Source organism: Salvelinus fontinalis, chromosome 2, assembly GCF_029448725.1.
Source record: "Salvelinus fontinalis isolate EN_2023a chromosome 2, ASM2944872v1, whole genome shotgun sequence".
NCBI lineage: Eukaryota > Metazoa > Chordata > Actinopteri > Salmoniformes > Salmonidae > Salvelinus > Salvelinus fontinalis.
Window position 1 is genome coordinate 3,684,032 of NC_074666.1, and position 14,100 is coordinate 3,698,131.

At 39.8% G+C, this 14,100-nt stretch overlaps 2 protein-coding genes across 2 annotated transcripts in view; both read left to right on the forward strand.

The window, feature by feature from the left end:
* LOC129810538 (dnaJ homolog subfamily C member 25-like) overlaps window positions 1–5,152 on the forward strand; it is a 42,657-nt gene extending 37,505 nt beyond the window's left edge. Inside the window, exon 4 of the mRNA XM_055861116.1 lies at window positions 4,909–5,152. Coding sequence (XP_055717091.1) covers window positions 4,909–5,031 — 123 coding nt within the window. The 3' untranslated portion in view covers window positions 5,032–5,152. The remainder of the gene's footprint in view (window positions 1–4,908) is intronic.
* A 946-nt stretch (window positions 5,153–6,098) lies between these two features.
* Window positions 6,099–12,719, forward strand: gng10 (guanine nucleotide binding protein (G protein), gamma 10). Its single transcript, XM_055861130.1, has 3 exons — window positions 6,099–9,397; window positions 9,976–10,102; window positions 10,510–12,719. The coding sequence occupies exons 1-2, from the start codon at window positions 9,317–9,319 to the stop codon at window positions 10,099–10,101; spliced, it is 207 nt and encodes a 68-aa protein (XP_055717105.1). The 5' UTR covers window positions 6,099–9,316; the 3' UTR covers window position 10,102; window positions 10,510–12,719.
* Window positions 12,720–14,100: the final 1,381 nt, after the last annotated feature.

The following is a 14,100-nucleotide window of genomic DNA, read 5'->3' on the forward strand; positions in this document are numbered from 1 at the left end:
AGCTTTGCACCATGTATAGTTGTAGTAGTAATATTAATAGTGTGAAGCTTTGCACCATGTATAGTTGTAGTAGCAGTAGTAATAGTGTGAAGCTTTGCACCATGTATAGTTGTAGTAGCAGTAGTAATAGTGTGAAGCTTTGCGCCATGTATAGTTGTAGTAGCAGTAGTAATAGTGTGAAGCTTTGCACCATGTATAGTTGTAGTAGCAGTAGCAGTAGTAATAGTGTGAAGCTTTGCACCATGTATAGTTGTAGTAGCAGTAGTAATAGTAATAGTGTGAAGCTTTGCTCCATGTATAGTTGTAGTAGCAGTAGTAATAGTGTGAAGCTTTGCACCATGTATAGTTGTAGTAGCAGTAGTAATAGTGTGAAGCTTTGCTCCATGTATAGTTGTAGTAGCAGTAGTAATAGTAATAGTGTGAAGCTTTGCGCCATGTATAGTTGTAGTAGCAGTAGTAATAGTGTGAAGCTTTGCACCATGTATAGTTGTAGTAGCAGTAGTAATAATGTGAAGCTTTGCTCCATGTATAGTTGTAGTAGCAGTAGTAATAGTGTGAAGCTTTGCTCCATGTATAGTTGTAGTAGCAGTAGTAATAGTGTGAAGCTTTGCTCCATGTATAGTTGTAGTAGCAGTAGTAATAATGTGAAGCTTTGCTCCATGTATAGTTGTAGTAGCAGTAGTAATAGTGTGAAGCTTTGCACCATGTATAGTTGTAGTAGCAGTAGTAATAGTGTGAAGCTTTGCTCCATGTATAGTTGTAGTAGCAGTAGTAATAGTGTGAAGCTTTGCTCCATGTATAGTTGTAGTAGCAGTAGTAATAGTGTGAAGGTTTGCGCCATGTATAGTTGTAGTAGCAGTAGTAATAGTAATAGTGTGAAGCTTTGCGCCATGTATAGTTGTAGTAGCAGTAGTAATAGTAATAGTGTGAAGCTTTGCGCCATGTATAGTTGTAGTAGCAGTAGTAATAGTAATAGTGTGAAGCTTTGCGCCATGTATAGTTGTAGTAGCAGTAGTAATAGTAATAGTGTGAAGCTTTGCACCATGTATAGTTGTAGTAGCAGTAGCAGTAGTAATAGTGTGAAGCTTTGCGCCATGTATAGTTGTAGTAGCAGTAGCAGTAGTAATAGTGTGAAGCTTTGCGCCATGTATAGTTGTAGTAGCAGTAGTAATAGTAATAGTGTGAAGCTTTGCACCATGTATAGTTGTAGTAGCAGTAGTAATAGTGTGAAGCTTTGCACCATGTATAGTTGTAGTAGCAGTAGTAATAGTGTGAAGCTTTGCACCATGTATAGTTGTAGTAGCAGTAGCAGTAGTAATAGTGTGAAGCTTTGCACCATGTATAGTTGTAGTAGCAGTAGTAATAGTGTGAAGCTTTGCACCATGTATAGTTGTAGTAGCAGTAGTAATAGTAATAGTGTGAAGCTTTGCGCCATGTATAGTTGTAGTAGCAGTAGTAATAGTAATAGTGTGAAGCTTTGCACCATGTATAGTTGTAGTAGCAGTAGCAGTAGTAATAGTGTGAAGCTTTGCGCCATGTATAGTTGTAGTAGCAGTAGTAATAGTGTGAAGCTTTGCACCATGTATAGTTGTAGTAGCAGTAGTAATAGTGTGAAGCTTTGCACCATGTATAGTTGTAGTAGCAGTAGTAATAGTGTGAAGCTTTGCACCATGTATAGTTGTAGTAGCAGTAGCAGTAGTAATAGTGTGAAGCTTTGCACCATGTATAGTTGTAGTAGCAGTAGCAGTAGTAATAGTGTGAAGCTTTGCACCATGTATAGTTGTAGTAGCAGTAGCAGTAGTAATAGTGTGAAGCTTTGCGCCATGTATAGTTGTAGTAGCAGTAGTAATAGTGTGAAGCTTTGCACCATGTATAGTTGTAGTAGCAGTAGTAATAGTGTGAAGCTTTGCACCATGTATAGTTGTAGTAGCAGTAGTAATAGTGTGAAGCTTTGCGCCATGTATAGTTGTAGTAGCATTAGTAATAGTGTGAAGCTTTGCACCATGTATAGTTGTAGTAGCAGTAGCAGTAGTAATAGTGTGAAGCTTTGCACCATGTATAGTTGTAGTAGCAGTAGTAATAGTGTGAAGCTTTGCACCATGTATAGTTGTAGTAGCAGTAGTAATAGTAATAGTGTGAAGCTTTGCACCATGTATAGTTGTAGTAGCAGTAGCAGTAGTAATAGTGTGAAGCTTTGCACCATGTATAGTTGTAGTAGCAGTAGCAGTAGTAATAGTGTGAAGCTTTGCACCATGTATAGTTGTAGTAGCAGTAGTAATAGTGTGAAGCTTTGCGCCATGTATAGTTGTAGTAGCAGTAGTAATAGTAATAGTGTGAAGCTTTGCGCCATGTATAGTTGTAGTAGCAGTAGTAATAGTGTGAAGCTTTGCGCCATGTATAGTTGTAGTAGTAATAGTAATAGTGTGAAGCTTTGCACCATGTATAGTTGTAGTAGTAATAGTAATAGTGTGAAGCTTTGCACCATGTATAGTTGTAGTAGCAGTAGTAATAGTGTGAAGCTTTGCACCATGTATAGTTGTAGTAGCAGTAGTAATAGTGTGAAGCTTTGCACCATGTATAGTTGTAGTAGCAGTAGTAATAGTGTGAAGCTTTGCGCCATGTATAGTTGTAGTAGTAATAGTAATAGTGTGAAGCTTTGCACCATGTATAGTTGTAGTAGCAGTAGCAGTAGTAATAGTGTGAAGCTTTGCACCATGTATAGTTGTAGTAGTAATATTAATAGTGTGAAGCTTTGCACCATGTATAGTTGTAGTAGCAATAGTAATAGTGTGAAGCTTTGCACCATGTATAGTTGTAGTAGCAGTAGCAGTAGTAATAGTGTGAAGCTTTGCACCATGTATAGTTGTAGTAGCAGTAGTAATAGTGTGAAGCTTTGCACCATGTATAGTTGTAGTAGCAGTAGTAATAGTAATAGTGTGAAGCTTTGCACCATGTATAGTTGTAGTAGCAGTAGTAATAGTAATAGTGTGAAGCTTTGCACCATGTATAGTTGTAGTAGCAGTAGTAATAGTGTGAAGCTTTGCTCCATGTATAGTTGTAGTAGTAATAGTAATAGTGTGAAGCTTTGCACCATGTATAGTTGTAGTAGCAGTAGTAATAGTGTGAAGCTTTGCACCATGTATAGTTGTAGTAGCAGTAGTAATAGTGTGAAGCTTTGCTCCATGTATAGTTGTAGTAGCAGTAGTAATAGTGTGAAGCTTTGCACCATGTATAGTTGTAGTAGCAGTAGTAATAGTGTGAAGCTTTGCTCCATGTATAGTTGTAGTAGCAGTAGTAATAGTAATAGTGTGAAGCTTTGCGCCATGTATAGTTGTAGTAGCAGTAGTAATAGTGTGAAGCTTTGCACCATGTATAGTTGTAGTAGCAGTAGTAATAATGTGAAGCTTTGCTCCATGTATAGTTGTAGTAGCAGTAGTAATAGTGTGAAGCTTTGCTCCATGTATAGTTGTAGTAGCAGTAGTAATAGTGTGAAGCTTTGCTCCATGTATAGTTGTAGTAGCAGTAGTAATAATGTGAAGCTTTGCTCCATGTATAGTTGTAGTAGCAGTAGTAATAGTGTGAAGCTTTGCACCATGTATAGTTGTAGTAGCAGTAGTAATAGTGTGAAGCTTTGCTCCATGTATAGTTGTAGTAGCAGTAGTAATAGTAATAGTGTGAAGCTTTGCTCCATGTATAGTTGTAGTAGTAATAGTAATAGTGTGAAGCTTTGCTCCATGTATAGTTGTAGTAGCAGTAGTAATAGTGTGAAGCTTTGCTCCATGTATAGTTGTAGTAGCAGTAGTAATAGTGTGAAGCTTTGCTCCATGTATAGTTGTAGTAGCAGTAGTAATAGTGTGAAGCTTTGCACCATGTATAGTTGTAGTAGCAGTAGTAATAGTGTGAAGCTTTGCTCCATGTATAGTTGTAGTAGCAGTAGTAATAGTAATAGTGTGAAGCTTTGCACCATGTATAGTTGTAGTAGCAGTAGTAATAGTGTGAAGCTTTGCTCCATGTATAGTTGTAGTAGCAGTAGTAATAGTGTGAAGCTTTGCTCCATGTATAGTTGTAGTAGCAGTAGTAATAGTGTGAAGCTTTGCACCATGTATAGTTGTAGTAGCAGTAGTAATAGTGTGAAGCTTTGCTCCATGTATAGTTGTAGTAGCAGTAGTAATAGTGTGAAGCTTTGCTCCATGTATAGTTGTAGTAGCAGTAGTAATAGTAATAGTGTGAAGCTTTGCTCCATGTATAGTTGTAGTAGCAGTAGTAATAGTAATAGTGTGAAGCTTTGCTCCATGTATAGTTGTAGTAGCAGTAGTAATAGTGTGAAGCTTTGCTCCATGTATAGTTGTAGTAGCAGTAGTAATAGTGTGAAGCTTTGCTCCATGTATAGTTGTAGTAGCAGTAGTAATAGTGTGAAGCTTTGCACCATGTATAGTTGTAGTAGCAGTAGTAATAGTGTGAAGCTTTGCTCCATGTATAGTTGTAGTAGCAGTAGTAATAGTGTGAAGCTTTGCTCCATGTATAGTTGTAGTAGCAGTAGTAATAGTAATAGTGTGAAGCTTTGCTCCATGTATAGTTGTAGTAGCAGTAGTAATAGTGTGAAGCTTTGCTCCATGTATAGTTGTAGTAGCAGTAGTAATAGTGTGAAGCTTTGCTCCATGTATAGTTGTAGTAGCAGTAGTAATAGTAATAGTGTGAAGCTTTGCTCCATGTATAGTTGTAGTAGCAGTAGTAATAGTGTGAAGCTTTGCTCCATGTATTACGATGTGATTACAACATATAGATGTTTTGCCAACTCCATGTTTGGCAAGAGGGGCAGAAACAGACTGACACTAAAGGTTACAGATTTAAAACCCCAAATGATTTCTGAATGTTTGTATATTTATATTGTTTTCTGTTGTTGTACAGGTGTACAAGGAGGAGCAGGAGGAAGAGATGAAGACGAAGATGGCCCTGGATCCCAGGTGGAAGAGGTACCGACGGTGGATGAAGAATGAAGGACCTGGGCGACTCACTTTTATTGACGATTGACAACATGCCTATCAATAATCACACCCGACTTGTGCCTGTTATACAGTCACATTGTGTTTGTATACCTGTGTATTTTGTGAATAAATCTACTGATGATGTTTATACAGACGATTAACAGTAATGCCTGTTTGTATGGAATGGAAACATTATTTTGAGAGATATTCTATCGGGGCAGAGATCTTTATATAATGATGAGATGCTCATGTCTCCGCCCTAACAACAGGAGTCGTTGTCCCGGCAGGCAATAATCTTTGGTCTGGTTAAGCCCATAGAAACGCATTGGGCTTATTTTGGACAGAGTTTGGCAAGAGATAACCCTCTTGTTCAACCTCGTCCTCTTGGATTGGGGACATTTTAAAGGTGTACGGTATTATAATAGCTTTTAAGGAATATGGAATCTTTTTGCAGCACTGCTGGTATAAGTGCTGCCTTTCATAAAATGGTCTTTCAGCTTTCTGCCTGTATCAGAAAGGTGTATCAGAAACCTGCCTTGAAGGAACTGCTCTTATTACGAAGCCGACTGTACGTTCCAAATGTCATTTGGGACACAACCCAAGGTTTACACAAGGTTGTCTGTTGTAGCTGCTCGTCTGTCTCTGGTCTGTCATACCAGATTAGCTCTACTTCTGGTCTCCGTTGGTCCATGAACCATTGGGGGCTCCCGAGTGGCGCAGCGGTCTAAGGCACTGCATCACAGTGCTAGAGGGCGTCACTACAGACGCTGGTGCAATCCTGGGCTGTATCACAACCGGCCGTGATCGGGAGTCCCATAGGGCGGCGCACTATTGGCCCAGTGTCGTCCTGGTTAGGGTTTGGCCGGTGTAAGCCTGTCATGGTAAATAAGAATTTGTTCTTAACTGAGTTACCTAGTTAAATAAAGGAACAGTTTTCATCTGGGTCGGGCAAACCTCCCCGTAATGTATCTGAATGACATGTCTTTGTCTTACCTGGGAAGTTTTGATTCACAATTGAAAATACCGGTACACAAAATTATACAAAGTATTCATATTCCCCCCCCCCCCCCAACCCTCCTAAAATATTAAAAATTATATATTTTTACTGTCTGTGGATATTTTTTTTATATACAGTTGAAGTCGGGAAGTTTACATACACCTTAGCCAAATACATTTAAACTCAGTTTTTCACAATTCTTGACATTTAATCTGAGTAAAAGTTCCCTGTCTTTGGTCAGTTAGGATCACCACTTTATTTTAAGAATGTGAAATGTCAGAATAATAGTAGAGAGAATGATTTATTTCAGCTTTTATTTCTTTCATCACATTCCCAGTGGGTCAGAAGTTTACATACACTCAATTAGTATTTGTTAGCATTGCCTTTACAGTGTTTATCTTGCGTCAAACGTTTTGGGTCGCCTTCCACAAGCTTCCCACAATAAGTTGGGTATAACGTTCGTCGTCGGGAATGAGACCAAAGCGCAGCGTGGAAAGTGTTCATGATTTAATGTTCACAAAAACACTCAAACAAAATGACAAACGGAGAAAACGAAAGCGCACAGTTCTGTCAGGGGAAACCACCTAAACAGAAAACAAGATCCCACAAAACCCAAACGGAAAATCACAACTTATATATGATCCCCAATCAGAGACAACGATAGACAGCTGCCTCTGATTGGGAACCACACTCTGCAAAACAACAAAGAAATAGAAAACCGATTTTCCCACCCGAGTCACACCCTGACCTAACCAGACATAGAGAATAAATAAGGATCTCTAAAGTCAGGGCGTGATATTGGGTGAATTTTGGCCCATTCCTCTTGACAGAGCTGGTGTAACTGAGTCAGACTTGTAGGCCTCCTTGCTCGCACACGCTTTTTCAGTTCTGCCCACACATTTGCGACCAAGCTTTAACTTCCTGACTGATGTCTTGAGATGTTGCTTCAATTTATCCACATCATTTTTCTCCCTCATGATGCCATCTATTTTATGAAGTGCACCAGTCCCTCCTGCAGCAAAGCACCCCCACAACATGATGCTGCCACCCCCGTGCTTCACGGTTGGGATGGTGTTCTTCGGCTTGCAAGCCTCCCCCGTTTTCCTCCAAACATAACGATGGTCATTATGGCCAAACAGTTCTATTTTTGTTTCATCAGATCAGATGATATTTATCCAAAAAGTATGATCTTTGTCCCCATGTGCAGTTGCAAACCGTAGTCTGGCTTTTTTATGGTGGTTTTGGAGCAGTGGCTTCTTCCTTGCTGAGCGGCCTTTCAGGTTATGTCGATATAGGACTTGTTTTACTGTGGATATAGATACTTTTGTACCTGTTTCCTCCAGCATCTTCACAAGGTCCTTTGCTGTTGTTCTGGTATTGATTTGCACTTTTTGCACCAAAGTACGTTCATCTCCTGAGCAGTATGACGGCTGCGTGGTCCCATGGTGTTTATACTTGCGTACTATTGTTTGTACAGATGAACGTGGTACTTTCAGGCATGTGGAAATTGCTCCCAAGGATGAACCAGACTTGTGGAGGTGTACAATATGTTTTCTGATATCTTGGCTGATTTCTTTTGATTTTTCCCATGATGTCAAGCAAAGGGGCACTGAGTTTGAAGGTAGGCCTTGAAATACATCCACAGGTACACCTCCAATTGACTCAAATTATGTGCTTCTACACCTGCATTGCTTGCTGTTTGGGGTTCTAGGCTGGGTTTCAGTACAGCACTTTGAGATATCAGCTGATGTAAGAAGGGCTATATAAATACATTTGATTTGATTTGATTTGATTTAGCCTATCAGAAGCTTCTAAAGCCATGACATCATTTTCTGGAATTTTCCAAGCTGTTTAAAGGCACAGTCAACTTAATGTATGAATACTTCTGACCCACTGGAATTGTGATACAGTGAATTATAAGGTAAATTATCTGTCTTTAAACAATTGTTGGAAAAATGACTTGTGTCATGCACAAAGTAGATGTCCAAACCGACTTGCCAAAACTATAGTTTTTTAACAAGAAATGTGTGGAGTGGTTGAAAAACAAGTTTTAATGACTCAAACCTAAGTGTATGTAAACTTCCGACTTCAACTGTACCTGTCAGATGCAAAACATAAAGATGCCAATGTGCCAACACTGTAGTGCCAACACTGCAGCTGTGGGCCTCTGAGAGCATGATTTTATTTTTGGGTCTGGAGCTCAGCTCTCTACTTGGTCCTCATTGGTCCTCCCCAGAGGTGTCATAGCCATAGGGAGCATGGGCACAAGGGCAAATGCCCCCTCAGATTTGATCTGTTAAAGTTCGAATTTGGGCACACCAAAAAAACTGTCCAACTCCACCCTTTTCTCAATTTTCTAACAAAAATTGGGGTGTGCTTTTGGTGGTTCGTCGACATGTCATTCTGGTCATGCACACCGCAACCGACCTAGCTAGTTTGTTCGCTAAGCTAACCACTGAAACTAGTTTGTTAGCTAAGCTAACCACTGAAGCTAGTTTGTTAGCTAAGCTAACCACTGAAGCTAGTTTGTTAGCTAAGCTAACCACTGAAGCTAGTTTGTTAGCTAAGCTAAGCACTGAAGCTAGTTTGTTAGCTAAGCTAGCCAGTAACTCCTCCAGTATGTGTTGACGTCATTTCACAGGATTTGTTTTGACCGGAAGCTGTAGAGATCAGTAAGAAAGGGCACTTCTTTTGGCCAAATATCTTATTCATCCTATTTTGTTTTGTTTTTAAGCATTAAATGACCTGGTATGATGGTGCGTTGATCAGCTATACAGTTTAAAAACGTTTTTTGTTGTTGCATTTTTTGCAAATTCCGTTCAGTGTAAACATAATGTAAAGGAATGTGTGTCTTATTCAGTTCATTTAGTTATTGCTTGCTTTTCTAAAGTATACCAAACTTGCCAGCAGACATGCCAGCTAAGAATGTTAGACAAGCTAGCTATTCTAAATTGATTTATAGCCTGAAATGTCTTTTTGGAAGCTAGTTATGAGGATGGGAGATTAGGAACCTATCTGGGCTTGCTAGCTAACTTCCTACAATTGCTAGGTGTCTAGTAATAAATACATGTTTGTTTTTTAAATCAAGGAAAACGAGCACGGTGCCTCTGCATCTTCATGCTTTGTGCCCCCTCAATTTTTTGAGTTGCATGACGCCTCTGGTCCTCCCCATCTGAGGATGTGGCTTCCTGCTTCAAAAGTTTGGGAAGTGAATTTTTTTCTTCTTTTTTTTTAAACCAGTCCAGAAAGCGCCGTCCCCCGTCAATATTTCTAATAGTCCTCAAACAATTTGACCAACAAACAAAAACAACAAGAAAGAAAGAAAATCATCAACATGACGTCTAATTCCAACGTGTCCAACATGCGTCGACTTGTCGAACAATTGAAACTCGAAGCCAGTTTGGAACGGATTAAGGTAAACGGAAAGAACATCTTAAAAGAAAGACGGGCAGAAGCTTTTGTATAGGATAGATGTTGGGGATGTATTTATTGCATGTCATTTCAAACGATGATTGTAAACGTGTGGGTGATGATTGCATTCCATGTAGTCTACAGTATCTGTTTCAGACAGCTCTTGTGTGGTCCGACTGTGATGTGACTGATGCTGCGAAAAAAAGTCGCTAATTCCGTTTAAAATTGAGTCGACCAAAATTGGCCTTGATACTTCCTAAATAGAAAGTGATTCGCCATGGTATTATATAATTATTTAATTAATTGTCTGCCGTTTCATTAATTATATGGAATTATTGCTGGATGATATTAAACGGGTCACTGCAGGTAAAAAAAAAAAGTCAATAAAGTTATGATTTGGTGTCCTATTGATCTTAAACCAGAAACTATCAGGAAATAACACTGATCGTATTTTCCACCCACACACTTTTACAGTGTTAGTTTCATCAGCTGTTGTACACATATGATACAAAACACGATAGGAACATCATTGTTACTTCACAGGCCCTTTATTAAGCATGTAAACACTAATTGTTCCCCCAGGTGTCTCAGGCAGCGGCCGAGCTCCAGCAGTACTGCCATCAGAATGCAGCGAAAGATGCTCTGCTTGTCGGGGTTCCGACAGGCTCCAACCCCTTCAGAGAACCACGATCCTGTAACCTGTTCTAAGGTACTAAACTCTGGTCTATGTTGCATCTCGTTATGGCAGGCTATTCCCTATTATAGTGCACTACTTTAGACCAGAGCCTTATGGAACCCTATTCCCTATTATAGTGCACTACTTTAGACCAGAGCCCTATGGAACCCTATTCCTTATTATAGTGCACTACTTTAGACCAGGGTCTAGGCTGGGGGACCTATGCAGAGGCCTGTGGGTTCTTCGGAGAGGGGAAATACAACGAAATATGATGAAGTGCCTTATGCCCTGGTCCTTGTTTTTGATGACCAATGAACCCTTTAACCCAAGAGCAACTTCCATCTCCAAAGGGCTTTGGTGCTGTCTATCCTCCTTTAATATATTAAATATATATAGATGTATGTATATATATATGTATGTTATTTGTGTTTTCTTTGCAGGACAGGACACAAAAACGCCGGAATCATCCAGAGGAAAACTTATGTTGGAATCCAAAAACGATGAAAAAGTGATCGGGTTACATTAATTTAAGACATATATGTTTTCTCCTGTGCCACGTCGTTTTGTCGTGTTTCCTTAATAATATATATTATATGAAGTAATAATAGGTTTGTATATGGAGCTCATTTTTTACATTTTGTTTCTTGGATGTTAGTATTTTTAGTCCCAAAGTTATAATTTTGTATTTTTTTTTACCAGTTTGGTAACATTTAATATAAACTTGATCGTATACAACATTGTTAAATTGTTCTTTTGTAATTGCTTTGTTTTGCATTGCATCATCTTAAACTGAAGAGATGTTTTAAGTCGGGGGGGGGCTCGAAACTGCCTCGGAATCGTTAAACTCCTTCCTTTCCTGTTGTTGAGACGTCGATGCTTATTGGAAAACGCTTATAGTCAGTGACAGGAAGCTAGGTCTTCCTGTTTAAACCCACCAAAATATACTTATAATTCACATGGAATTCCAGTTGTTTTCAGTTACTTTCAGTTAATTCACAACATACAAGATGTTGTGCTGAGACAGGGAGCGGACAGCCACGGACTGAACTTGATCGGGTTTATTTTAGCGTCATGGAAAAGCTGTAACTGATACCAAGGAAAGCACTTTCCGCCCGTAGACGGATGTTTCCACCACCACTCAGTGTCAGTAGAGCCCCTGACCACAGGATGTCACTGTGACTTCCCTTTCCCTTTAACTTAGAATGTGTCCAAAATGGCACCTTATGGCCCCGTAGGATTCTGGTCAAAAGTAGTGCACTATATAGGGAATAGGGAGCCATTTGAGACATAGCGTTATTTTGCCATATCCTGTTTGATACAAGAGCGGCAGTCGTGGGTCCAGGGACCAAGGTCTCTTTCGCAAGGAAACCTAACATTCACACAAACATTACAAACACACTCATTATTGTCGTCGCCTCTTCCGGGTCTCCGAGTGGAAAAACTTCACCAGGCTTCTAAAAAAGGGGGCAATCTGTGATTGTTACATTTTAATTATTTTTAATTATTGGCATATAGCCATTGTTGTGTGTGAATCCCAGATTCCCTCATTAATGACTGTTATAAGTGGTTGCCCAGTTGTTTGTTATCGTCAGATGAAGAGAGGTTAATGTCATTTAAACACGTCTGCTGATTTAGGTTAGCCTCTCACTTAACGCTTTTCTTCTTACCAGCCTGGTGACACCTCGACAGAAAACCCTGACTTACAGTACTTCTGCTTTTTCGGAAGCAAATCAAACTTTATTTGTCACATGCGCCAAATACAACAAGTGTATACATTACAGTGAAATGCTTACTTACAAGCCCTTAACCAACAGTGCAGTTCAATAAATAAAGTTAAGGAAAGATTTACCAAGTAGACTAAAATAAAAAGTAATAATAAAAAGTAACACAATAACAATAACAAGGCTTTATACAGGGGGCACCGGTACCGAATCAGTGTGCAGGGGTACAGGTTAGTTGAGGTAAGTTGTACATGTAGGTAGGGGTGGAGTAACTATGCATAGATAATAAACAGCGAGTAGCAGCAGTGTACAAAACGGAGGGGGGGGGGGGTCAATGTAAATTGTCCGGTGGCAATTTTATTGATTGTTCAGCAGTCTTATGGCTTGGGGGTAGAAGCTGTTGAGGAGCCTTTTGGTCTTAGACTTGGCGTTCCGGTTGCCGTGCGGTAGCAGAGAAAAGTCTATAACTTGGGTGACTGGAGTCTCTGAAAATTGTATGGGCTTTCCTCTGACATCGCCTATTATATAGGTCCTGGATCAAATCAAATCAAATGTATTTATATAGCCCTTCTTACATCAGCTGATATCTCAAAGTGCTGTACAGTAATCCAGCCTAAAACCCCAAACAGCAAGCAATGCAGGTGTAGAAGCACGGATAGCAGGAAGCTTTGCCCCAGTGATGTACTGGGCCGTTCGCACTACCCTCTAGAGGTTGTTTTAAGTTGCACCAGAAAGGCAAATGTTTAGTAAACAATCCAATGTGCTGCATAGATTAATTTCAGTTGATTGTTACCTGTTCTGGTATCTTTCAAATATTGTGCACTTTGTTCAATTTTAAAATATGATGTCTAAACTCAATAATAACATGCTTTTGTTTCACATTTGGCCTGTCTGTGTGTAAATTTTAATAAAATAATGTTTAACCAAAATGTGTTTGATTAGCTACTTATGTGAAATGATCTGAAATGATTTCTATTGATGGTATACAGACCTATTGTGTTAAACGCCCAGTTCAAGTGTACTGAATGGGTAAACTTCCCACCAACGCACCCACATCCCATAATAGTCCATATGACTAATGTGAACTCACCAGTTGCTCCAATAGATATGTGACCTCATGGCATCATGTGACCTGGATAAGTGTCCTCATGATGTCACGTGACCTGAGCTCCTCCTCTGGCAGTTTCCGCCGATACTTATTATGACAACATCTATTACACGCTGAGTATTGCCTCACTCTCACGGACAATGGACATCTCTCTGAAGTCATACAACATGCACGAGGAAGTAATTGTGTGTGTGTGTGTATATGTGTGTGTGTGTGTGTGTGAGACAGAGAGAGAGAGGGGGAGTGTTTGTGTGTGAGTGTTTGGAAACTCCCTAACGGATACAAGAATGGCTAAAGTACATTCTCAATTACAAGTCATGCACACCATGAATACAAGGCAGTTTGGTTAAGAGTTTAATTTAATGATTAGTTCATGAACATGAAACTTGACAGCGAACACAAAATGTAATTTTTCTTCTGTTCTCCTATATCAAACTTAACAGCTTCTAAAACAACCTCAAATGTAAGCTAGTCCTTCTCTGAGGCACTCCTTTCTCCAACATAGGCCTACAACATACTCAACTCACTGTCCCCATACTCAACTCCCTGTCCCTGTACTCAACTTCCTGTCCCTATACTCAACTTCCTGTCCCTATACTCAACTCACTGTCCCTATACTCAACTTCCTGTCCCTATACTCAACTCCCTGTCCCTATACTCAACTCACTGTCCCTATACTCAACTTCCTGTCCCTATACTCAACTCACTGTCCCCATACTCAACTTCCTGTCCCTATACTCAACTTCATGTCCCTATACTCAACTCCCTGTCCCTATACTCAACTTCCTGTCCCTATACTCAACTCCCTGTCCCTATACTCAACTCACTGTCCCTATACTCAACTCACTGTCCCTATACTCAACTTCCTGTCCCTATACTCAACTCACTGTCCCTATACTCAACTTCCTGTCTCTATACTCAACTTCCTGTCCCTATACTCAACTCACTGTCCCTATACTCAACTCACTGTCCCTATACTCAACTTCCTGTCCCTATACTCAACTTCCTGTCCCCATACTCAACTCACTGTCCCTATACTCAACTCCCTGTCCCTATACTCAACTCACTGTCCCTATACTCAACTTCCTGTCTCTATACTCAACTTCCTGTCTCTATACTCAACTCCCTGTCTCTATACTCAACTCACTGTCCCTATACTCAACTCCCTGTCCCTATACTCAACTCCCTGTCCCTATACTCAA